At 47.1% G+C, this 23,981-nt stretch overlaps 1 protein-coding gene across 1 annotated transcript in view; it reads left to right on the top strand.

Annotated features, from left to right (window-relative positions):
• The window catches only part of ARFGEF1 (ADP ribosylation factor guanine nucleotide exchange factor 1), a 230,663-nt gene extending 218,834 nt beyond the window's left edge, over positions 1–11,829 (top strand). Inside the window, exons 36-39 of the mRNA XM_068237469.1 lie at positions 1,242–1,410; positions 6,873–7,011; positions 9,168–9,285; positions 10,512–11,829. Coding sequence (XP_068093570.1) covers positions 1,242–1,410; positions 6,873–7,011; positions 9,168–9,285; positions 10,512–10,745 — 660 coding nt within the window. The 3' untranslated portion in view covers positions 10,746–11,829. The remainder of the gene's footprint in view (positions 1–1,241; positions 1,411–6,872; positions 7,012–9,167; positions 9,286–10,511) is intronic.
• Positions 11,830–23,981: the final 12,152 nt, after the last annotated feature.

Here is a 23,981-nt window from a genome sequence, read left to right as displayed (position 1 = left end):
TGTCATGACCATGGTCCTGACAGTTTCCTGTCTGAGAACCTTGTTGCTTTGTGGGAAATAACTGCCGCACAGATCACCTGCCAGCACTACAGACGTCGACGCCTGTGATAAATTTCAGAATGTAAATCAGGGAGAGGTAACATTTTACAATGGGCGTAAACACTGGCCAAATAATTTATAACTGAATATTGTAATACTTTATTAATTATGTTTTTTTCACTACAGTTCATCTTTAAGCTATATTTTGAATGTTGGGAAGGGAAGATACAGTTTTGCATGGGGGGGGGGGGGGGGGGGGGAGGCTGGGTAGATTCTTGGCAGGAAGATTATTTTACGCTGGGGTGTCTGGTGTTGTGTGAAGCTTTAGAATGGGGAGGTGAATGTACAGCTGGTGCTGAGCGGTCATACCTGGAGTTACCAGGGGGAAGTGTACGGCAGGAGGCGTCCTGCTGGGAGACACAGGAGGGAGATAAGAGTTGGCCCAGGATATTCCTCCTGTTAGTTTATATCTTTAGTAACCTCAATAAGAAGTGCCCTGTGAGGTCAGACAGCAGTTTGTGCTGCTGCAGCTGATGTGTAGGGAGGGAGCCACTCCATGCTGTCGCCCAGGAATCAATAAGCTGTAAATAGACATGTGAGGGCAGGCTTCCTGTGTGACAGCAAAGCACTCTCCCTGCCAGTGCTAATGTGATGGAAAAACATATGCTCTGGAAAGCACCAGCCTAGTTGTGTGGCCTCTCCTAGTCACATTCCCATGTAGTGCTGCCAAGCTTCATACACTGTGGCCCCTGTCACTGCAGTGCTGTGCTTTCTATACAGAGCAGAGGGAATTGTGATGATGGTTCTTTCTGTTTGAGATCTGTTTATCAGAGATGATGTTTTTACATTTGGTGGTTACAGATGGATGAGGAGACAGGACTCCAGTGCTGTGCAGACAATGGAGGTGACATTTCTGTCTCTGCAGATATATAGTAATGAGTGTGTGCTTGTGATGCTGATGATCAGTGAGCATAGTTCTGTACAGCCAGTTGTATCAGTCCTCAGTCAGGATGCTTGGCCTGCTCTCCTTTCATATGGCCGGCCTGATGAGCCTTGCTCCACAGACAGCAATGTTTGGATGAGGGGCAGGCTGTGGTGTCGCCCTCCTGCTGGGATCATGCATGCTCTGATGGTGCTGCTTTCTTCCTCAGCCGGGTGACGGACAGCCGCTGACATAAAGCCTTGTGTTTCTGTCCTTACAGAGGGATGCAGTTCATTTTGATGTCCACGTCGACACTCAAGATCAAGGCATGTATCGCTTCCTCACATCTCAGCAGCTCTTCAAACTCCTCGATTGTCTGCTGGAATCTCACAGATTCGCCAAGGCTTTCAACTCCAATAATGAGCAGAGAACAGCCCTCTGGAAAGCAGGTTGGTGCCTCTGATGTCCGTCTTGTATGGGGACAGGAAACTGTTAATGTGCTGCTTCTGTTTCCTTTGCAGAAACGTTATTGGTTGGCTTTGTGGCATTTTACAAACATTACCTCTGTAATCGGCAGTGTACTCGGTAATCACTCTGACCTCCGGGCAAGCGTAGATTTTGATATAAATCCGCAAAGGAAATACAGCTGTGATGTGGCTGTAATTTCACAGTATTCCAGTGGCCGTATACTCACAACTAAGTGAGGCTGTCATCAATAATGTGGTATACAGCATTTGCATTACTGGTTTTGCCTTTACATCTTCTGTTATCGGCACTTGAACAGAGTGATTACTGAGTGTACAGAATCCGTTTAACCCTGGAGACGCTGTGAGGAAAGTTTTGGAACCGATTACTCGAGCAGAGACCAGCACAGCCTGTAGCTTGTTTGCTACTGAACAATACTACAGCTTATTCAGTACATAATGGGCGTGGCAGGCCTGCAATTAAAAAGGGTGGGAAATAAATAGTGAGCTTGGAACACTGATGCATTTTAAACAATACTGCATGCCGTTCTGTTTTGCTGGTCCTCAGCCTGGAAAGGCTTCCATACATTATCAGGTGTGGCCTATAGAGTAGGAAACCGGTGACATCTGATATTGATTAATAAGCTGGCTACCACCATGCACATTGATATAATATCACATCTTAGCAGACATGGGATTCACTTTCTGTTGGACTGCTGCCACCTCTCGGTTTGTTGCCCTCACTGCAGTACAAGGATTGAGGGAATGGCGGTCACCATTCTTTGAAAACATACTTACTTTTTATACTGCCATTGCTGTAGCTGTCCATCTCTGCTTCTCTGTCCCTTTGCAAGCTCTCCTCTGCTGGTCTCCCCAGCAGAGGAGAGCTCTGAGTTTGTACGTGCCAAATCCAATTCCGGGCATGACCCAGTCATGCTTGGCGAAATAAATGATTCTGATTCTGATCACTCCCTCACTCTGGTGCACAGGACAGGGTGGTGATGCCAGAACAGCGCTGGTCTCCCCAGTGATCACTCCCTCACTCTGGTGCACAGGACAGGGTGGTGATGCCAGAACAGCGCTGGTCTCCCCAGTGATCACTCCCTCACTCTGGTGCACAGGACGGGGTGGTGATGCCAGAACAGCGCTGGTCTCCCCAGTGATCGCTCCCTCACTCTGGTGGTGCACAGGACAGGGTGGTGATGCCAGAACAGCGCTGGTCTCCCCAGTGATCACTCCCTCACTCTGGTGCACAGGACAGGGTGGTGATGCCAGAACAGTGCTGGTCTCCCCAGTGATCACTCCCTCACTCTGGTGAACATGACAGGGTGGTGATGCCAGAACAGCGCTGGTCTCCCCAGTGATCACTCCCTCACTCTGGTGCACAGGACGGGGTGGTGATGCCAGAACAGCGCTGGTCTCCCCAGTGATCGCTCCCTCACTCTGGTGGTGCACAGGACAGGGTGGTGATGCCAGAACAGCGCTGGTCTCCCCAGTGATCACTCCCTCACTCTGGTGCACAGGACAGGGTGGTGATGCCAGAACAGCGCTGGTCTCCCCAGTGATCACTCCCTCACTCTGGTGCACAGGACAGGGTGGTGATGCCAGAACAGCGCTGGTCTCCCCAGTGATCACTCCCTCACTCTGGTGCACAGGACGGGGTGGTGATGCCAGAACAGCGCTGGTCTCCCCAGTGATCGCTCCCTCACTCTGGTGGTGCACAGGACAGGGTGGTGATGCCAGAACAGCGCTGAACTCACCAGTGATCACGCCCTCTCTCTGGTGCACAGGACAGGGTGGTGATGCCAGAACAGCGCTGGTCTCCCCAGTGATCACTCCCTCACTCTGGTGCACAGGACAGGGTGGTGATGCCAGAACAGCGCTGGTCTTCCCAGTGATCGCTCCCTCACTCTGGTGGTGCACAGGACAGGGTGGTGATGCCAGAACAGCGCTGGTCTCCCCAGTGATCACTCCCTCACTCTGGTGCACATGACAGGGTGGTGATGCCAGAACAGCGCTGGTCTCCCCAGTGATCACTCCCTCACTCTGGTGCACAGGACGGGGTGGTGATGCCAGAACAGCGCTGGTCTCCCCAGTGATCGCTCCCTCACTCTGGTGGTGCACAGGACAGGGTGGTGATGCCAGAACAGCGCTGGTCTCCCCAGTGATCGCTCCCTCACTCTGGTGGTGCACAGGACAGGGTGGTGATGCCAGAACAGCGCTGGTCTCCCCAGTGATCACTCCCTCACTCTGGTGCACAGGACAGGGTGGTGATGCCAGAACAGCGCTGGTCTCCCCAGTGATCACTCCCTCACTCTGGTGCACAGGACGGGGTGGTGATGCCAGAACAGCGCTGGTCTCCCCAGTGATCACTCCCTCACTCTGGTGCACAGGACAGGGTGGTGATGCCAGAACAGCGCTGGTCTCCCCAGTGATCGCTCCCTCACTCTGGTGGTGCACAGGACAGGGTGGTGATGCCAGAACAGCGCTGGTCTCCCCAGTGATCACTCCCTCACTCTGGTGCACAGGACAGGGTGGTGATGCCAGAACAGCGCTGGTCTCCCCAGTGATCGCTCCCTCACTCTGGTGCACAGGACAGGGTGGTGATGCCAGAACAGCGCTGGTCTTCCCAGTGATCGCTCCCTCACTCTGGTGGTGCACAGGACAGGGTGGTGATGCCAGAACAGCGCTGGTCTCCCCAGTGATCACTCCCTCACTCTGGTGCACATGACAGGGTGGTGATGCCAGAACAGCGCTGGTCTCCCCAGTGATCACTCCCTCACTCTGGTGCACAGGACGGGGTGGTGATGCCAGAACAGCGCTGGTCTCTCCAGTGATCGCTCCCTCACTCTGGTGGTGCACAGGACAGGGTGATGATGCCAGAACAGCGCTGGTCTCCCCAGTGATCACTCCCTCACTCTGGTGCACAGGACAGGGTGGTGATGCCAGAACAGCGCTGGTCTCCCCAGTGATCACTCCCTCACTCTGGTGCACAGGACGGGGTGGTGATGCCAGAACAGCGCTGGTCTCCCCAGTGATCGCTCCCTCACTCTGGTGGTGCACAGGACGGGGTGGTGATGCCAGAACAGCGCTGGTCTCCCCAGTGATCACTCCCTCACTCTGGTGCACAGGACAGGGTGGTGATGCCAGAACAGCGCTGGTCTCCCCAGTGATCACTCCCTCACTCTGGTGCACAGGACGGGGTGGTGATGCCAGAACAGCGCTGGTCTCCCCAGTGATCACTCCCTCACTCTGGTGCACAGGACAGGGTGGTGATGCCAGAACAGCGCTGGTCTCCCCAGTGATCACTCCCTCACTCTGGTGCACAGGACAGGGTGGTGATGCCAGAACAGCGCTGGTCTCCCCAGTGATCACTCCCTCACTCTGGTGCACAGGACAGGGTGGTGATGCCAGAACAGCGCTGGTCTCCCCAGTGATCACTCCCTCACTCTGGTGCACAGGACAGGGTGGTGATGCCAGAACAGCGCTGGACTCCCCAGTGATCACTCCCTCACTCTGGTGCACAGGACGGGGTAGTGATGCCAGAACAGCGCTGGTCTCCCCAGTGATCACTCCCTCACTCTGGTGGTGCACAGGACAGGGTGGTGATGCCAGAACAGCGCTGAACTCACCAGTGATCACGCCCTCTCTCTGGTGCACAGGACAGGGTGGTGATGCCAGAACAGCGCTGGTCTCCCCAGTGATCACTCCCTCACTCTGGTGCACAGGACAGGGTGGTGATGCCAGAACAGCGCTGGTCTCCCCAGTGATCACTCCCTCACTCTGGTGCACAGGACGGGGTGGTGATGCCAGAACAGCGCTGGTCTCCCCAGTGATCGCTCCCTCACTCTGGTGGTGCACAGGACAGGGTGGTGATGCCAGAACAGCGCTGGTCTCCCCAGTGATCACTCCCTCACTCTGGTGCACAGGACAGGGTGGTGATGCCAGAACAGCGCTGGTCTCCCCAGTGATCACTCCCTCACTCTGGTGCACAGGACAGGGTGGTGATGCCAGAACAGCGCTGGACCTGGAGGGGGCTCACACATGTATGAAAGATCCATCATGCCAGATCACAAACAGTGTATGCTGCTTTTGTCCCTACAGAAGGGACGCTTCAACTCCCCGTCCTTTCCTTTCCATAGATTTAGGCTAACCGATAGCCAAGCAGCACTATGCAGCACCAATCCTTCCTATGCAGTCACCTGAAACCTTCACAACTGAAGTGAGACTAATATGGAGGCTGCCATATGTATTTCCTTTTAAACCATGCCAGTTGCCTGTCTGTCCTGCTGCTCTCTTTGGCTGCAGTAGTGTCTGAATAACACCAGAAACAAGCATGCAGTTAATCTTGTCCGATTTGACAATAAAGTCAGAAACACCTGATCTGCTGCATGCTTGTTTAGGGTCTATGGCTATTAGAGGCAGAGGATCAGCAGGAAGCCAGGCAACCTGTATTGCTTAAAAGGACATAAATATAGCAGCCTCCATATCCCTCTCGCTTCAGTTGTCCTTTAAGGCAACAATAAGTGGGGTTGTGTGTGTAGCTTCAGTGCACTTATACTTGAGTGTTAAAGGAGGGAATGATCAATGAGATTCAAATCATTTCTCCTTGCATTCAAATTTCATGTAAATTATATGCAGCTTGGAATTGGATTAATCAGCATAACACTTATTTTATTGGTCCAGGTTTACATTGCCTAACATTTACAAGATATTTTAATGCAACAAGAAATAATTTGCCTTGATTTGATCTGTAGTTTAAAGGTCTCAAAATAGGCAATGATTACAAGCATTCCACCTGTGCTGTTACAGAAACTCAGATCAGTCCATGTTTTGCATTACTGTAGTTCAGCCAGAAGTTATTTGTATGTCATCCCCTTCAGCACACATGGAGAAAGCCGGCTCATCACATATGAGGGCAGAGCCATGTAACTCCTGTTTCTGTGGCTAGCACTAGCAGTACTTTGGTAAAACCTATAGGCTGCTTGCAGTTATAAAGTACAGTTCTCATAGACACCCCTCCCCCCAATTCCCCCTCCCCCCTCTTCCACACCTGCAGCTAGCAGGGCTGTGAGATCCCATCTGTTTACAGACCCATCCTGGGTGCCGAGTCTACCTTGCAGCAGACAGAAGACAGACTCTCCATTGAAATCAATAGAGAAGCCACCTGCTTACCACTCAGTGGCATCACCCAGAGGGGGCCGCGTGGCTGACTGTATGATTATTGTTTCTGCCTTTCCGATCACGTAACCTCCTGGTGCCTGCGGGGGAAGATGAGCTGGGAGCAGATACCCAGGGGTCCATTGAGTATACTGAGGGAGGATTTGTATAACTGTCCTTTGGAGAGGCAGTTATCCATTAGAGTAATAAGCTCGCTATTTCAAGCTACAATCAGAACAGTAAGCTAAACAGAACATTAAACAAGATGACGTTTTCATATTTGTCAGGTTTCAAGGGCAAATCCAAGCCGAACCTTCTGAAGCAAGAGACGAGCAGCCTCGCCTGTGGCCTGAGGATCTTATTCCGCATGTACATGGATGAGAGTCGGAAGAGCGCTTGGGACGAGGTCCAACAACGGTTACTTAAGTGAGTACAACCTTTCATGGATGCCACCATGCTTGGGGGGGGGGGGGTGCTTTTCAAAATACAGGGTTTGCCATTTACTGTATATGGATACACCTTAATAAAATGGGAATGGTTGGTGATATTAACTTCCTGTTTGTGGCACATTAGTATATGTAAGGGGGGAAACTTTTCAAGATGGGTGGTGACCATTTTAAAATCAGCCATTTTGAATCCAACGTTAGTTTTTTCAATAGGAAGAGGGTCATGTGACACATCAGACTTATTCAGAATTTCACAAGAAAAACAATGGTGTGCTTGGTATTAACATAACTTTATTCTTGCATGAGTTATTCACAAGTTTCTGACCACTTATAAAATGTGTTCAATGTGCTGCCCATTGTGTTGGATTGTCAATGCAACCCTCTTCTCCCACTCTTCACACACTGATAGCAACACCGCAGGAGAAATGCTAGCACAGGCTTCCAGTATCCGTAGTTTCAGGTGCTGCACATTATTATTATTATTTATTGTATTTATAAAGCGCCAACATATTATGCAGCGCTGGACATTAGTTTAGCTGTAGGTTTAGAGCACTTGTGAGGGGTAGTAGGCCAGAGTGAAAAGGTGAGTTTTGAGGGCTTTCTTGAAGATGTTGAAGGAGGGGGCTGCCCTAATGGGTGGAGGAAGGGAGTTCCATAGTGTTGGAGCAGCTCTTGAGAAGTCCTGGAGGCGTGCATGGGACTGGGTGATGCACATCTCGTATCTTCACAGCATAGACAATTGCCTTCAGATGACGGTGTGGTATATGGGGTACAAAGATAGTGGGGCCATTCTTCATCAATGGAAACCTCAAGGCCACTGGATATGCGAAATTGCTACATGATGATGTGTTTCCCTCTTTATGCACTGCAGCTGGCACGTTCCCTGAGTTTTTCCAGCAAGGTGGTGCACCACCACATTATGGGTGTCAGGTCTGGGCATTCCTAGATGAACAGTTTCCTTAAAAGTGGATTGGTTGTCGTGGGCCAGTTGAATGGCCCCCAAGGTCTCCCGATCTGACCCCCTTAGTCTATTATCTTTGGGGTCATCTGAAGGCAATTGTCTATGCTGTGAAAATACGAGATGTGCAGCACCTGAAACTACGGATACTGGAAGCCTGTGCTAGCATTTCTCCTGCGGTGTTGCTATCAGTGTGTGAAGAGTGGGAGAAGAGGGTTGCATTGACAATCCAACACAATGGGCAGCACATTGAACACATTTTATAAGTGGTCAGAAACTTGTAAATAACTCATGCAAGAATAAAGTTATGTTAAAACCAAGCACACCATTGTTTTTCTTGTGAAATTCCTAATAAGTCTGATGTGTCACATGACCCTCTTCCTATTGAAAAAACAAAAGTTGGATTCAAAATAGCTGACTTTAAAATGGCCGCCATGGTCACCACCCATTTTGAAAAGTTTCCCCCCCTCACGTATACTAATGTGCCACAAACAGGAAGTTAATATCACCAACCATTCCCATTTTATTAAGGTGTATCCATATAAATGGCCCACCCTGCATATAACTTACCAGATTTTTGGGCATGTAAGACTGAATAAATGCAAGCAGGGGCAGCACGGCTCACCCAATCCATCGGAGCCCATGGCGATCAGAGACCTGTCCTTAATGGCTCGGCACTAGGGGAGCCGCGAAGAAGAGGAAAGGTCTCTGATCGCACTTTCCTGGGTGCGCAGAAAGGGTTAAGCTTCAGAATCATGGCACAGCTCACTGCCCTGATTCACATTTGCTGATAACGGCTAATTAGACAGGCTGATCTCCCTAAACACACACAAAACAAGCAGCAGTTAATTTATTAGCAACTATGAAGACTTTTTATTGTGTGCTGTGCAGGATTATGGGGCTTTAAGTGTTTTCTGACCCTTCTTATGGTTAAGCTCCAGTAAACTCCCTACTTTTTATTATTGGGACATCCTATTTTGGGATATAAGTACAAACCATGGGGTGAAACAGGATTTTTTTTTCCTACAGAAGCAGTGTTTTACACACAAGCTAACTTTTGGTAGGAATAATATCCATTATATAAGGTTCATGTTTTCCTTAACTAGAATATAATGATCAGGAAATGCTCATAATTGGGAACCAGCAGTTTATTATAACTTTTTGTATTTGTTTTCTAGTGTTTGTAGTGAAGCTTTGAGTTACTTCCTAACCCTGACATCAGAAAGTCACCGAGAGGCCTGGACAAACCTCCTACTACTGTTCCTAACCAAGGTCCTTAAAATCAGCGATGATCGGGTGAGTATGGAAGTGTGTGTACAGCCGTCTATATACCATATGTTTGATTGTTCAGTTTTACCACCTCCATGTAGTGTCAAGTTGTCTCCATATACTGCCAAGAATCGTGTGTGCCCTGGTGTCACCCCGGCCATTGCATCTTTAAACGATAATGACCCAGAATGCATTCCTCTCCTCCTTACCCTTCTCATGGGAAGCTGCTCCATTGTGCACTTCCCTCTCCCATAGAAATAGACCTGCCACACTGCTATGGCACAGCGAGGCAACAGTACAGGACTCTCCTCCCGAACTGTTGCCTCAGGGATCAAGTCCTGATCTCTTCAGGTGACAGCAACTTTGCATTTATATAGCTGTGAAGTCAGTACAAAAATCATCCAACTCCTCAGTTTATGAAACTCCAGGTACCCAAAATTGTTCCAACTCCTAGACTCCAACTCCTTAGTCTAATACTTACCAGGGCTGTGGAGTTGGTACAAAAATCACCCGACTCCGAATCTTACGTTTATATAACCACCAACTACATGACTCCAGTTACCCAAAATTGCTCCGAACCCTCGACTCCACAGCCCTGCTGACATCTTCTCCAGCATATTTAACTGTCCATCACAAGGGCTCACTATCTACCCCCTACCAAAGTCATATGTCCATTGTCCTGTCACAGTCTAGGGCCAATTTAGGAGGTAGGCAATTGAGTAATCTGTACGTTTTGGGGATGAGAGAGGAAACCGGAGTGCCCGGAGGAAACTCATGCAGGCACAGGGAGAAGATACAAACTTCGTAAGACAAGACAAATAACATTTATATTGCGCTTTTCTCCTTGCGGACTCAAAGCGCCAGAGCAGCAGCCACTAGGGCGCGCTCTATTGGCAGTAGCAGTGTAAGGGAGACTTGCCAAAGGTCTCCTACTGAATTAGTGCTGGCTTACTGAACAGGCAGAGCCGAGATTCGAACCCAGGTCTCCTAAAGATAGTGCCCTTGCTGAAATTGGAACCAGGGACCCAGCGCTGTAAGGCCGACATGTTACCGTGTATGCACTTTTATAGTGTATCTGAACAATCTGTTCTGAGTATTCTTTGTCTGTCGACTTTTGTACTACATAGGGTGTTATAAGATTGTACAATAAAACTTGTATAGTGTATAGCAAACTTCAAATAGTTGACCAAAAAAAAACATTTTGCTTTGCCTATGTACTTATAGCCATATCTTCTTTTTTTTTTTACCTACAGTTTAAAGCTCATGCCTCCTTCTACTACCCCCTTCTATGCGAGACCATCCAGTTTGACTTAATCCCAGAACTACGTGCGATCCTTAGAAGGTTTTTCCACAGAATTGGGCTAGTTTTTAAGATCTCTCTACCCCCAGAACAGGAGCCGGACAGATCGGGACAAACCCTGGAGCTTAGCAATGCACCATCCCAAGGGGGCGAGAGGCAGAGGGCTGTCCATGAAGAGAAGCTCTGAGGCAGACGGTTTTCTACTCCGGTTTTAATTGTACAGCTGCTGAATATGAACGCTGTCACTTCATTACACTCCAGACTGTCTATTGGTGGACAATTATCTCCATACTGGGTGATATCCGTCACAGAGCTGGATCCTTCTATTGTACAGTGCAGCAGAGGAGCGACGGACTTGCAGACACGAACAGAACTTCACACAGGACTTTCAGTGGCACCTCTCCCTTCTAAATGGAAGAATCCAGCCCTTCTCACCACTGAAGAGAGTACAAGAAATCTGCTGTTGCTATTTTAAGTTGCACTCTGTAAATCTGAGAACTTTTAGACAGCGGTGGGGTAAAACATGTACAGATGTGCAGGTCTGTAATATACATCACCAAACACTATATGCCGATCTTCCTGCGATCTTTGATTTCCTCGTTTTCCTCACTGATTTGCTACAGATCCCATTATTTTATCATTTATGGAATGCACTAGGTTTTTTTGAGATTTAAAAGAATAAATATTTTTTTAGTTTTCTTTAATACTCTATTTTAGCCCTGATGTTACTGCTGCTGACTTTTTCCAAGCAGAGGCTGACAACGTTGCATCTGACTTCTCTGTAAAATAACGGTAGGGCTTTGAATAAAATGAAGAGCTATTTATCCTCGGGCAGCCTGGAATCTCGAGTCTCTGTCACCGGGCTGCCCGCTGTTCAAATGGCAACGTTCCTTCGTTTGATGTAGATTTTACTCTGTACAGAAATTAATGTTAAATATATTAAAAGTAACAAATCTGGCTTTGGTTTGGCCTGTTGGGAAAGATGATTTTCTTTTTTTTTTTTTTTTCCCCTTCCTTCTGGGAACTTATATCACTACTGTGAATTGTGCTTCAATGGTAACAAGACAAAGAAACAGATTCAAGTGTTGAGCATTCCTTCTCGCGGTGGATGTAGAATTATTATTGGAACGAAATGTATATGGTACAGACCTGTAAAGTTTTCTATGTAAAATTCTGTACAACTTTCTGTACTATATTGGTTCTCATCTGGCATATTCTAATCAGGTTATAGGTCAATAAAGTTTTTGAATTCTTTCATCATTGCAAACCAAGATGGAGTTCTGATGGCCTTCTTCAGTTTTGGAAAATTAGGCGGCTCCCTTTCAGTCTAAATCCAGACGTCAGTCCAAAGAGATGGATCGGGACTCAATAGACCCTGGGGGAGATGAAGGTGCTGAAATCCAAATATAGGCATCGGAGGGCAGTTGGTTGTACAGATATGAGCCCTCCCAAAAAACGAAGGTGAGCCCCAGTGCGTTATGTTGACTAGGAATGTTATTTGGTGTATATATAAGGAATGGACTCTAGTTCATACAAAGAAGGAATGGCCTCTAGTTCGTACAAAGATAGGTGAAGGTAGGAGGCCTATGCACTGGGACCCGGCAGACACGGATTTTATTCTGAAGTTCGATTGACAATCTGTGTGCTGTGTGTGGAGGCAATTGAGCAGTTAGATTGTCTCTCTGATCAGATAATGACTTGAGAGGGGTCTATCTGCTGGCCATATAGACCAGTGTGGTCACCTTTACAGTAGGCAATACAATTCTGAAAGACCTGACAGGTTTTGGACGAGGCAGTCATATGTATTTTTAAATTGTACAATTTTTGGCAATAGTGGTCCTTTAAGCCCTGTCTTTATTTTATTAAACTGACTCCTCACACCAGTCTTCTAACATAAGTTGGGATGATTTAAAATATGCCTAAATTCTTTTGAATAAAACCACTGTGGCTGTGAGACTGCCAGTGCTGCTGCTACTTTTAAAATAGGCAAAAAGTCATCCAAGCACATGGGATAGGGATCGAGTGGCAGCCCCTCCTCCCAAACGTTGATGGTTAGAGATGGAAAGTAGCAGCTTGGCCACACCTCCCTTCCCAGAAGGCTCAAGTAATGCTTGGCCAGGAGGACATGAAGCTGCAGCAGTAATTCAAAACCCATCCTCCATGATTTGAGGGAGATGTTAGTGCAGTATTACATAAATAAAAATAAATGGTCAGGATTTAACCACTTCACCACTGAGGGGTTTTACCCCTTGAGCACCAGAGCAATTTTCACCTTTCAGCGCTCCTTCCATTCATTCGTCTATAACTTTATCATTACTTATCGCAATGAAATGAACTATATCTTGTTTTTTTCCGCCACCAATTAGGCTTTCTTTAGGTTGGACATTATGCCAAGAATTATTTTATTCTAAATGTGTTTTAATGGGAAAATAGGAAAAATGTGGGAAAAAATTATTTTTCAGTTTTCGGCCATTATAGTTTTTAAATAATGCATGCTACTGTAATTAAAACCCATGAAATTTATTTGCCCATCTGTCCCGGTTATAAAACAGTTTAAATTATGTCCCTATCACAATGTTTGGCGCCACTATTTTATTTGGAAATAAAGGTGCATTTTTTTCAGTTTTGCATCCATCCCTAATTACCAGCCCATAGTTTATAAAGTAAGTGTTGTACCCTCCTGACATAAATATTTAAAAAGTTCAGTCCCTAAGGTAACTATTTATGTATTTTTTTAATTGTAAAAATTTTTTTAATTACAAAAAAAATAAATAAGTGAGGAGTGTGGGAGGTAATGAGTTAATTTTTTGTGTATAAGTAATTCATTTGTATGTGAAAAATGCTTTAGGATGTAGTTTTACTATTTGGCCACAAGATGGCAACAGTAACTTTTTGTTTAATGCGACCTCCAAGCTTCCTTCCGGACGCTTGGAGGAAGTACTAGGAGGCTGGGTAAGTTTTTTTTTTTTTTTCACAATGATCGCGCTGCTTAGCGGAAAAGCAGCGGATCATTGCGGGGCTTAGATCAACGAACGGGAATGGATTTTCCCGTTCATTGATCTCCGAGCGAGCGGCGGGCGGCGTGTTTACCCGCGGGAGTGTGCGCTAGAGCGAGCGGGAGCGCGGGCAGCGGCGGGAGCGCGGAAAGTACGGATTTCTCCGTCCCTGGGGGTTAAAGGATGGTAAAAGGGACGGAGAAATTCGTACGGGCGGGGGTAAAGTGGTTAAATGATGTGGCTGTTTTAAACTTCCTTGTTGTAAACAGAATTTTATCCCAATGCCCCTGACACTCCCCGCCCCACCGCTAGCAATTTGTTTTTATACCATCAATAATGCTCAGTTTTCTGCTGCATTATGGGTATTAACATCTTATTTTGTGGTCACATGACTGCTTATCCAAATGCTTCCAGTGCTCCTGACCTGGTGTCACCTGACCACTATTTATTCTGAAAAATTAGCAAAGTTTTTCCCCCTTTCAAACTGGCAGTTGCCCATGATGATGTGTGGTAGAGCAGGGACATTGTCTTCCAGCACCCAAGGCTGAGACACCAAAGTGCACCCCTCCATCCCTCCCACACTGATTCTTATTAGACTAAGAAGAATCCCAGGGCCCCCAAACACCTTTATCTCTGGCTTGCAGTCACTGCCATGTATCCCCTCTTCTTATTTCTCTGCTTCAGACAAAATACGGGAATGATAGCTGAGTGAGTTGTGCGACCCCTCCTACACTGCGCCCTGACAGCCCGGCCCTGATGTGTGGAGAATGTTTTCTGGGAACTTCACCTTATTTTTGCAAGACCTCAAACTACTCTATAAAAAGAACTGTGACCTCTAGTGGCTATTTTATTGTTCACTATTTCTGCCTTTGACAACAGCTAGCAGAACAGATATAGAATAGTGAAGTATTGCTTGTAATCTTCATTTTTCAAAACTCCCTGATGTCAATGATACATTAAATATTTTGTAAGGGATAATAGGAAATATTTATATACCAGGTTTTATTATTATCATCATCTATTCCTTAGAGCAGTGCTTTTCAACTCATGGTACGCGTACCATCAGTGGTACGTTGGGTCTGGCCAGGTGGTACACTCTGGGGAGATGAAAAGGAAGTGTCTGTGGGTTGCAGGGAGATCAAAGGTAAAAGGGATTTTGGGCTGGTCAACAAGATTAGAAGCTCTCTGCCCCTGCCCTGTGTCCTGCTTGGATAAACAACTCATTCACACTATGCTGGGGGCGGGCAGCTCTATTTAGATATTCATTGAATGGTGAACTTCTTAAGGTGCGTACACATGCCATACTTCCGCAAAAGACCCTCCCACTGGGCGGACGTTCAGCCGACAGTAGCATGTGTATACGCGCTGTCGGCAGACTAATAAGATCCGCTCAGTGGATCCTTCAGAAACAGCTTTATCAGTCTGCAGACAGCGCGTACACACGTGCTATTGTCGGCAGAATGTCCGCCCAGCGGGAGGGTCTGGCGGACCAGTCTTTTGCGGAAGTATGGCGTGTGTACGTGCCTTTAAGGTAGCCATACATCAGAAGATTATGGGCAGATTCGACAGAGAAATTTATCTCTAATTGAATCTGATTTGAGAGAGATTTGCACCCAGAAGTGGGGGAAAAAGCTATTGTACCTTTACTGCCATTCGGTTCCACATACTTGTGCGAGAAGGTATTTTCTTCATTGACATATATAAAAACTAAATGAAAGGGAAAAACCGTTCCCGTTCGTTGATCCAAGCCCCCGCAATGATCAGCTGCTTCTACGAGAAGCAGTGCGATCATTGTGAAAAAAAAAACAGTTTCCCAGCCTCATAACACTTCCTGCAAGCGTCTGGAAAGACGCTTGCAGGACGCATAAACAAAAAGTTACTGTGGCCATCTTGTGGCCAAATAGTAAAACTACACCCTAAAGCATTTTTCATATAGAGGGTATAACACTGTTACTTTATAAACTATGGGCTTGTAATTAGGGATGGACAAAAAACTGAAAAAAAGTGCACCTTTATTTCCAAATAAAATATTGGCGCCAAACATTGTGATAGGGACATAATTTAAACTGTTTTATAATCGGGACAAATGGGCAAATACATTTTATGGGTTTTAATTACAGTAGCATGCATTATATAAAAACTATAAAGGCCGAAAACAGGAAAAAAATGTGGGGAAAAAAATATTATTTTTCAATTTTCCCATTAAAACACATTTAGAATAAAATAATTCTTGGCATAGTGTCACACCTAAAGAAAGCCTAATTGGTGGCGGAAAAAACAAGATATAGTTCATTTCATTGTGATAAGTAATGATAGTTATAGACTAATGAATGGAAGGAGCGCTGAAAGGTGAAAATTGCTCTGGTGCTCAAGGGGTAAAACCCCTCAGTTGTGAAGTGGTTAATAGTACATACTTTATCCTCTTTTTTTTTTTTTTTTTCTCTTATTGATTTGTTGACATCTTATGAAATCACTGGTGGTACTATTTTCATGCGATAAGTGGTACAATTTCTGAAAAGGTTGAAAAGGCCCTGCCTTTAGCTACATACACACGAGGCACGGATGTCTCAACTGTTGCTTGTCTCCATGCAACGGAAAAGTTTCCAGCAACGACCGTTGTATACAAGCGACGATTGTATACATGCGGCAACAACCTGTCTGCAACATAGCGGAAACTGTTGCTCAGTAACTTCTGTCGCAGGTTCAGTGAACTGTGGGACTCACAAGAGTTGCTAGAGACTAGCATACACACGACCGCACTGATTTGAGACTAGCGACGGTTCCTGCAACAGCTGTTGCCGGCGATTGGCCAAGTCAATCGCCTGGCGACAGCTCTGATAAGCAACAGTTCCTTGCGCGCGCCTCATACACACGGAGGACCTGTCGCCGCAACATGCGCGCGCCATGTGTTTCCAGCAACAGTTGAAGCCCGTGTGTATGGGCCAGGAAGCCAGCAGTTTACGATTTCCCTCATAACCTCCATCCCTGAGAGGCGGTCTTATCTCTGGCTTCCCAGTGCTGGTGACCACAAAAGGTTTAGTTTCACCTGGATTCGTCTCTAATGGCCCATACACACGAGCTTCAACTGTTGCTGAAAACACATGGCGTGCGCATGTTGCGGCGACAGGTCCTCCGTGTGTATGAGGCGCGCGCAAGGAACTGTTGCTAATCAGAGCTGTCGCCAGGCGATTGACTTGGCCAATTGCCGGCAAAAGCTGTTGCAGGAACCGTCGCTAGTCTTAAGTCGGTGCGGTCGTGTGTATGCTAGTCTCTAGCAACTCTTGTGAGTCCGACAGTTCACTGAACCTGCAACAGAAGTTGCTGAGCGACAGTTTCCACTATGTTGCCGCGTGTATACAATCGTCGCTTGTATACAACTGTCGTTGCTGGAGACTTTTAACTGTTGCTTGTCTCCATGCAACTGCAGACATCTGTGCTTCGTGTGTATGTAGCTTAACCTTTGTGCTTTTCATTTGGCATTGCTACTTAGCAAGAAGTCACTGAGCTGGAACATGCAGCCAGGAAAAAAGTGTCAACAATTCATTATTAATGAAACCACAGGATATGCACAACGGGCAAGGATACTGTTTTCTTTAAAACCAGCAAGCTAGCGCAGAGCCTGTGTTCTATCATGGCAAGCTTGTTATAATCCTAAAGCCCCCTGCACACTAAGGCCTCTTTCACAGTAGGATGTTGCGCTTTGATGCAACGTTAAAGTCGCAACGCAAATTATAACAATGCCCCCAAAAAGTCGCAACACAACTTAATGCCCCGTTACAGTGGCATACAGGCAATGAAAAGTATGTTTCCAAGTTATTACTGAGCATGTGCAAACAGTTGCGCAGCTAATAACGTGCATAACACACAGCATGCAGCAATAATAACGCTACACACAAACGTAAAGTGTGCACTGTAAATGGGGCATTGATTTTTCATTGCAGTGAGTTATTCTGCGTTAAATGTTTTAACAAAGTCGCACTGTGAAAGGCCTTAGATTCCGATTTGTGATTTGCTCTGGATGCTATCAAAAGAAGAAGAAAAATGCAGCATGCAGTATCGATTAAAAATTGGAATCGCATGTAAAATTGTATCAATCGCAAATTGGAATCGCATGTCGTGTGCAAGAGCCCTTAAGCGATTTTACATGCGATTCTAATTTGTGATTTTTAATCAGTACTGTAATTGTAAAATAGTAAAAATCGGAATCGCATGTAGGGTTTGCTTTATCTCCTGCTTCAGTTCAGTGCCACTCAAGCTACATAGAGGAGCAGTCACAGAACTGTCCAACCCTGCTAGAGCCGAGCAGGGAGATTAGATAGGCTCCACCTCTGTCCTACAAGGCTTTAGTATGGGTTGTCTCTCAGCTTCCATCTCCCCACTAGAAATTGACTGCAAGACATCATTACATGATCTTGGCCAAACTCTAGTACACTAGGCCCCGTTCACATTACAAACGCGGACGGCCATGCGTGCAGAATGCAACGCATATGAACGCACGCCATCTGCGTTTGTATGCGTTGCTTGGCTGATCCCATCACTGAAAAGTGAATGGGACAGCCGCGCGTTTTTGCAAAAAATGCGTGCAGCATGCGGTCCGGAATGCATGCAGTGTGAACATCAGACGGGGGTAGGAGAAGAGCTGCCGGATACAGATTAACTGGCTGATTCTGCTAAGCGCCCATTTCCACTAGAGCGAATCTGCATGCAGATTCGCATAGACAATACAAGTGGATGGGACTGTTTCCACTTGTCAGGATTTCTGAGCGTTTTTCTGTGCAGAAAAAATCTGCATGGCAGGGCCATCAGAATTTGCATACCGCTATGCGATTTACATACAATGTATTTAATAGGAAATTCGCATGCAGTTTTGGTATGCGAATTGTCATGCGAATTCGTATAGAAACAATGGAAAAGCACACAGGCACTGTCATGGTTAACCACTTAAGGACCGCGCCCAGCTGATGGGCGGCGGCAAAGTCCGGGCCCAAATGACCGCAATCCGCCCATCGGTGGGGGCGGCTGCGGGAGTGGCTATGCGGCGATCGTGTCATTTGTGACGCGATCAGCTGCCGGGGACTGGCTCCGCCCACCGCTCGCTATAACCCGCCGGCCGTTCGGAAGTGGCGGCGGGTTACTAGCATCCGGATCGCCGCATGACACGCGTATAATAGGCTTTGTAATGTATACAAAGCCTATTATACTGGCTGCCTCCTGCCCTGGTGGTTCCAGTGTCCGAGGGACCACCAGGGCAGGCTGCAGCCACCCTAGTCTGCACCCAAGCACACTGATTCCCCCCCCTGCCCCCTGATCGCCCACAGCACCCCTCAGACCACCCCCCAGACCACTGTTTGCACCCAATCACCCCCCTAATCACCCATCAATCACTCCCTGTCAACGCTATTTTTTTTTTTTAGTCCCTAATCTGCCCCCTACTCCCTCCTGATCAACCCCCCCACCCCTCAGATTCTCCCCAGACCCCCCCCCCCCCGTGTACTGTATGCATCTATCCCCCCTGATCACCTGTCAATCACCCCCTGTCACTGCCACCCATCAATCAGCCCCTAACCTGCCCCTTGCGGGCAATCTGATCACCCACCTACACCAATAGATCGCCCGCAGATCTGACATCAGATCACCTCCCAAATGCAGTGTTTACATCTCTTCTCTCCTCTAAACACCCACTAATTACCCATCAATCACCCCCTATGACCACCTGTCACTGTTACCCATCAGATTAGACCCTAATCTGCCCCTTGCGGGCACCCAATCACCCGCCCACACGCTCAGATTGCCCTCAGACCCCCCCTTATCAATTCGCCAGTGCAATATTTACATCTGTTATTCCCTGTAATAACCCACTGATCACCTGTCACTGCCACCCATCAATCACCCCCTGGCACTGCCACCCATCAATCAGCCCCTAACCTGCCCCTTGCGGGCAATCTGATCACCCACACCAATAGATCGCCCGCAGGTCCGACATCAGATCACCTCCCAAGTGCAGTGTTTACATCTCTTCTCTCCTCTAAACACCCACTCCTCTAAACACGAACTTCAAACCAGCATCCCAAACGGCGACCCCGAGCCCTCGACTGGCGGAGGAGCTAAACGAGTTCTACTGCAGGTTCGAGCAACATCCCAACCAGCCCGTGGGCAAATCCGCAGCGACCTCGGGTGAACCTGGCGCCCTGGCTCCTAGCGCTGTTATGGAATCAGATGTACTCCGGCATCTCCGGAAGCTGAACCCCAGGAAATCTTCCGGCCCGGACGGAGTGTCGTCTGTCTGCCTGCGAACCTGTGCCGATCAGCTAGCCCCTGTGCTCACCTCCTTATTTAAGCAGTCATTATCTGATGGTACAGTCCCCTCCTGCTTCAAGAGGTCTATAATTGTACCAGTCCCTAAAAAACCAGGCAGTACTGAGCATAATAACTTCCGCCCAGTGGCCCTAACCTCTAACATCATGAAGCTCCTTGAGCGGTTGGTCCTTGCCCACCTGAAGAGGTCCACGGACACCCTTTTAGACCCGCTCCAATTTGCATATAGGGCAAACAGATCCGTGGAGGATGCCATCAATGTCAGCGCGGCACACATCACTGAGCACTTAGACAGCCTGGCCTCCTATGCCAGGATCCTGTTCCTAGACTTTAGCTCAGCGTTCAACACGATCTGCCCTGACATCCTGATCACCAACCTGACCCAGCTCGGAGTTGATCCCACTCTCCGAGCATGGATCAAGGACTTCCTGACTAACAGAACGCAACAGGTGAAGCTCGGCAAATACTACTCCAGTGTTCGAACCACCAACACCGGGGCTCCACAAGGCTGTGTTCTGTCACCTCTACTATTCTCCCTCTATACCAACAATTGCATCTCATCCGCTGACTCCGTGAAGGTCATCAAATTTGCAGATGACACCACTATTATTGGCCTAATTGGAAGCAACGGGGAGCACGAATACCGGAGCGAGGTCGAGAGAATATGCAACTGGTGCAGGGTGAACAATCTAGTTCTCAACACAGCAAAGACTGTTGAACTAGTTGTAGACTTCAGGAGGAACCCTCCCCCCTGTCCTCATTGGAGGAACAGAAGTCTCTACGGTGTCATCGGTTCGGTTCCTCGGCACGACTCTCACCAATAACCTGAAATGGGGGCAAAACACCACAAAAATTCAAAAGAAATCCCAGCAGAGGTTGTTCTTCCTGCGCCAACTGAAGAGATTTGGCATGCCCAGGGAACTACTGACCAGCTTCTATACTGCCACCATAGAATCCATCCTCTGCTCCTCAGTCATTGTTTGGTACGCGGGCACCACGGCAAGTGATAAGCATAAACTGCAGAGGGTCATAGCTGATGCAGAGAGAATCATCGGGTCTCCTCTTCCACCTCTTGACCTCCTCCACTCCGCTAGGTTGAGGAAGAGGGCCACCATGATCTCCCGTGACCCCTCTCACCCTGGCAACCACTACTTCAAGCTCCTCCCGTTGGGCCGTCGCTACAGGACTATACCAGCCAAAACCACCAGGCGGAAGAACACTTTCTTCCCCCAAGCCGTTCGGTCACTGAACTCTGACCCTCCCCGGTCCGGCCTGCTTTTCTAATTGCCGGGAGGTCAGCTGGTCCCCGGTCTCAATCCGGAAATGGGGGCCTTTACTAGCATTTACCGGCATCACTATCTGTCTATCTGACTACTGTATTTCAAATTGCATGTGTTTGTGTGTCTCTACTCTGTCTATGCCATGTGTACCACAAATAATTCCGATTATAGCTCTTGCTGTACTTGGCGAAATAAATAAAACTGATTCTGAACTGATTCTGATTACCCATCAATCACCCCCTATCACCACCTGTCACTGTTACCCATCAGATTAGACCCTAATCTGCCCCTAGGGCACCCAATCACCCGCTCACACCTCAGAACGCCCTCAGACCCCAGCCCTGATCACCTCGCCAGTGCATTGCTTGCATCTATTTCCCCCCTCTAATCACACCTTGAGACACCCATCAATCACCTCCTGTCACCCCCTAGCACACCTACCCATCAGATCAGGCCCTAATTTGCCCCATGTGGGCTCCTGATCACTCGGCCAAACCCTCAGATCCCCCTCAGACCCCCTTCCAATCACCTCCCCAGTGCATTGATTGCATCTATTTTCCCCTCTAACCGCCCCCTGAGACACCCATCAATCACCTCCTGTCACCCCCCTAGCACTCCTATCCATCACAACAGGCCCAATACATCCTGTCATCTAAGAGGCCACCCTGCTTATGACCGGTTCCACAAAATTTGCCCCCTCATAGACCACCTGTCATCAAAATTTGCAGATGCTTATACCCCTGAACAGTCATTTTGAGAAATTTGGTTTCCAGACTACTCACAGTTTTGGGCCCGTAAAATGCCAGGGCAGTATAGGAACCCCACAAGTGACCCCATTTTAGAAAGAAGACACCCCAAGGTATTCTGTTAGGTGTATGATGAGTTCATAGAAGATTTTATTTTTTGTCAAAAGTTAGCGGAAATTGGATTTTTATTGTTTTTTTCACAAAGTGTCATTTTTCACTAACTTGTGACAAAAAATAAAATCTTCTACGAACTCACCATACCCCTAACGGAATACCTTGGGGTGTCTTCTTTCTAAAATGGGGTCACTTGTGGGGTTCCTATACTGCCCTGGCATTTTAGGGGCCCTAAACCATGAGTCTAGAAAACAAATGCCTCAAAATGACCTGTGAATAGGACGTTGGGCCCCTTAGCGCACCTAGGCTGCAAAAAAGTGTCACACATGTGGTATCGCCATACTCAGGAGAAGTAGTATAATGTGTTTTGTGGTGTAATTTTACACATACCCATGCTGGGTGGGAGAAATCTCTCTGTAAATGGACAATTGTGTGTAAAAAAAAAATCAAAAATGTGTCATTTACAGAGATATTTCTCCCACCCAGCATGGTTATATGTAAAAATACACCACAAAACACATTATACTACTTCTTCTGAGTACGGCGATACCACATGTGTGACACTTTTTTGCAGCCTAACTGTGCTAAGGGGCCCAAAGTCCAATGAGTACCTTTAGGATTTCACAGGTCATTTTGAGACATTTGGGTTCAAGACTACTCCTCACGGTTTAGGGCCCCTAAAATGCCAGGGCAGTATAGGAACCCCACAAGTGACCCCATTTTAGAAAGACTACACCCCAAGGTATTCCGTTAGAAGTACGGTGAGTTCATAGAAGATTTTATTTTTTGTCACAAGTTAGCGGAAATTGATATGTATTTTTTTTTTTCACAAAGTGTCATTTTCCGCCAACTTGTGACAAAAAAAAAAATCTTCTATGAACTCACCATACTCCTAACAGAATACCTTGGGGTGTCTTCTTTCTAAAATGGGGTCACTTGTGGGGTTCCTATAGTGCCCTGGCATTTTAGGGGCCCTAAACCGTGAGGAGTAGTCTAGAAAACAAATGCCTCAAAATGACCTGTGAATAGGACGTTGGGCCCCTTAGCGCACCTAGGCTGCAAAAAAGTGTCACACATGTGGTATCGCCGTACTCAGAAGTAGTAGTATAATGTGTTTTGGGGTGTATTTTTATACATACCCATGCTGGGTGGGAGAAATCTCTCTGTAAATGGACAATTGTGTGTAAAAAAAAAATCAAATAATTGTCATTTACAGAGATATTTCTCCCACCCAGCATGGGTATGTGTAAAAATACACCCCAAAACACATTATAATACTTCTCCCAAGTACGGCGATACCACATGTGTGGCACTTTTTTGCACCCTAACTGCGCTAAGGGGCCCAAAGTCCAATGAGTACCTTTAGGATTTCACAGGTCATTTTGCGACATTTGGTTTCAAGACTACTCCTCACGGTTTAGGGCCCCTAAAATGCCAGGACAGTATAGGAACCCCACAAATGACCCCATTTTAGAAAGAAGACACCCCAAGGTATTCCGTTAGGAGTACGGTGAGTTCATAGAAGATTTTATTTTTTGTCACAAGTTAGCGGAAAATGACACTTTGTGAAAAAAAAAATTTAAATCAATTTCTGCTAACTTGTGACAAAAAAAAAAAAATCTTCTATGAACTCACCATACTCCTAACGGTATACCTTGGGGTGTCTTCTTTCTAAAATGGGGTAATTTGTGGGGTTCCTATACTGTCCTGGCATTTTAGGGGCCCTCAACCGTGAGTAGTCTTGAAACCAAATTTCTCAAAATGACCTGTGAAATCCTAAAGGTACTCATTGGACTTTGGGCCCCTTAGCGCAGTTAGGGTGCAAAAAAGTGCCACACATGTGGTATCGCCGTACTCAGGAGAAGTAGTATAATGTGTTTTGGGGTGTATTTTTCCACATACCCATGCTGAGTGGGAGAAATATCTCTATAAATAGACAATTGTATGTAAAAAAAAAAAAAAAAAAAATTGT

The sequence above is a fragment of the Hyperolius riggenbachi genome, chromosome 5 (genome assembly GCF_040937935.1).
Source record: "Hyperolius riggenbachi isolate aHypRig1 chromosome 5, aHypRig1.pri, whole genome shotgun sequence".
NCBI classification, from domain to species: Eukaryota; Metazoa; Chordata; class Amphibia; order Anura; family Hyperoliidae; genus Hyperolius; species Hyperolius riggenbachi.
This window is presented reverse-complemented; position numbering and strand designations above follow the sequence as displayed.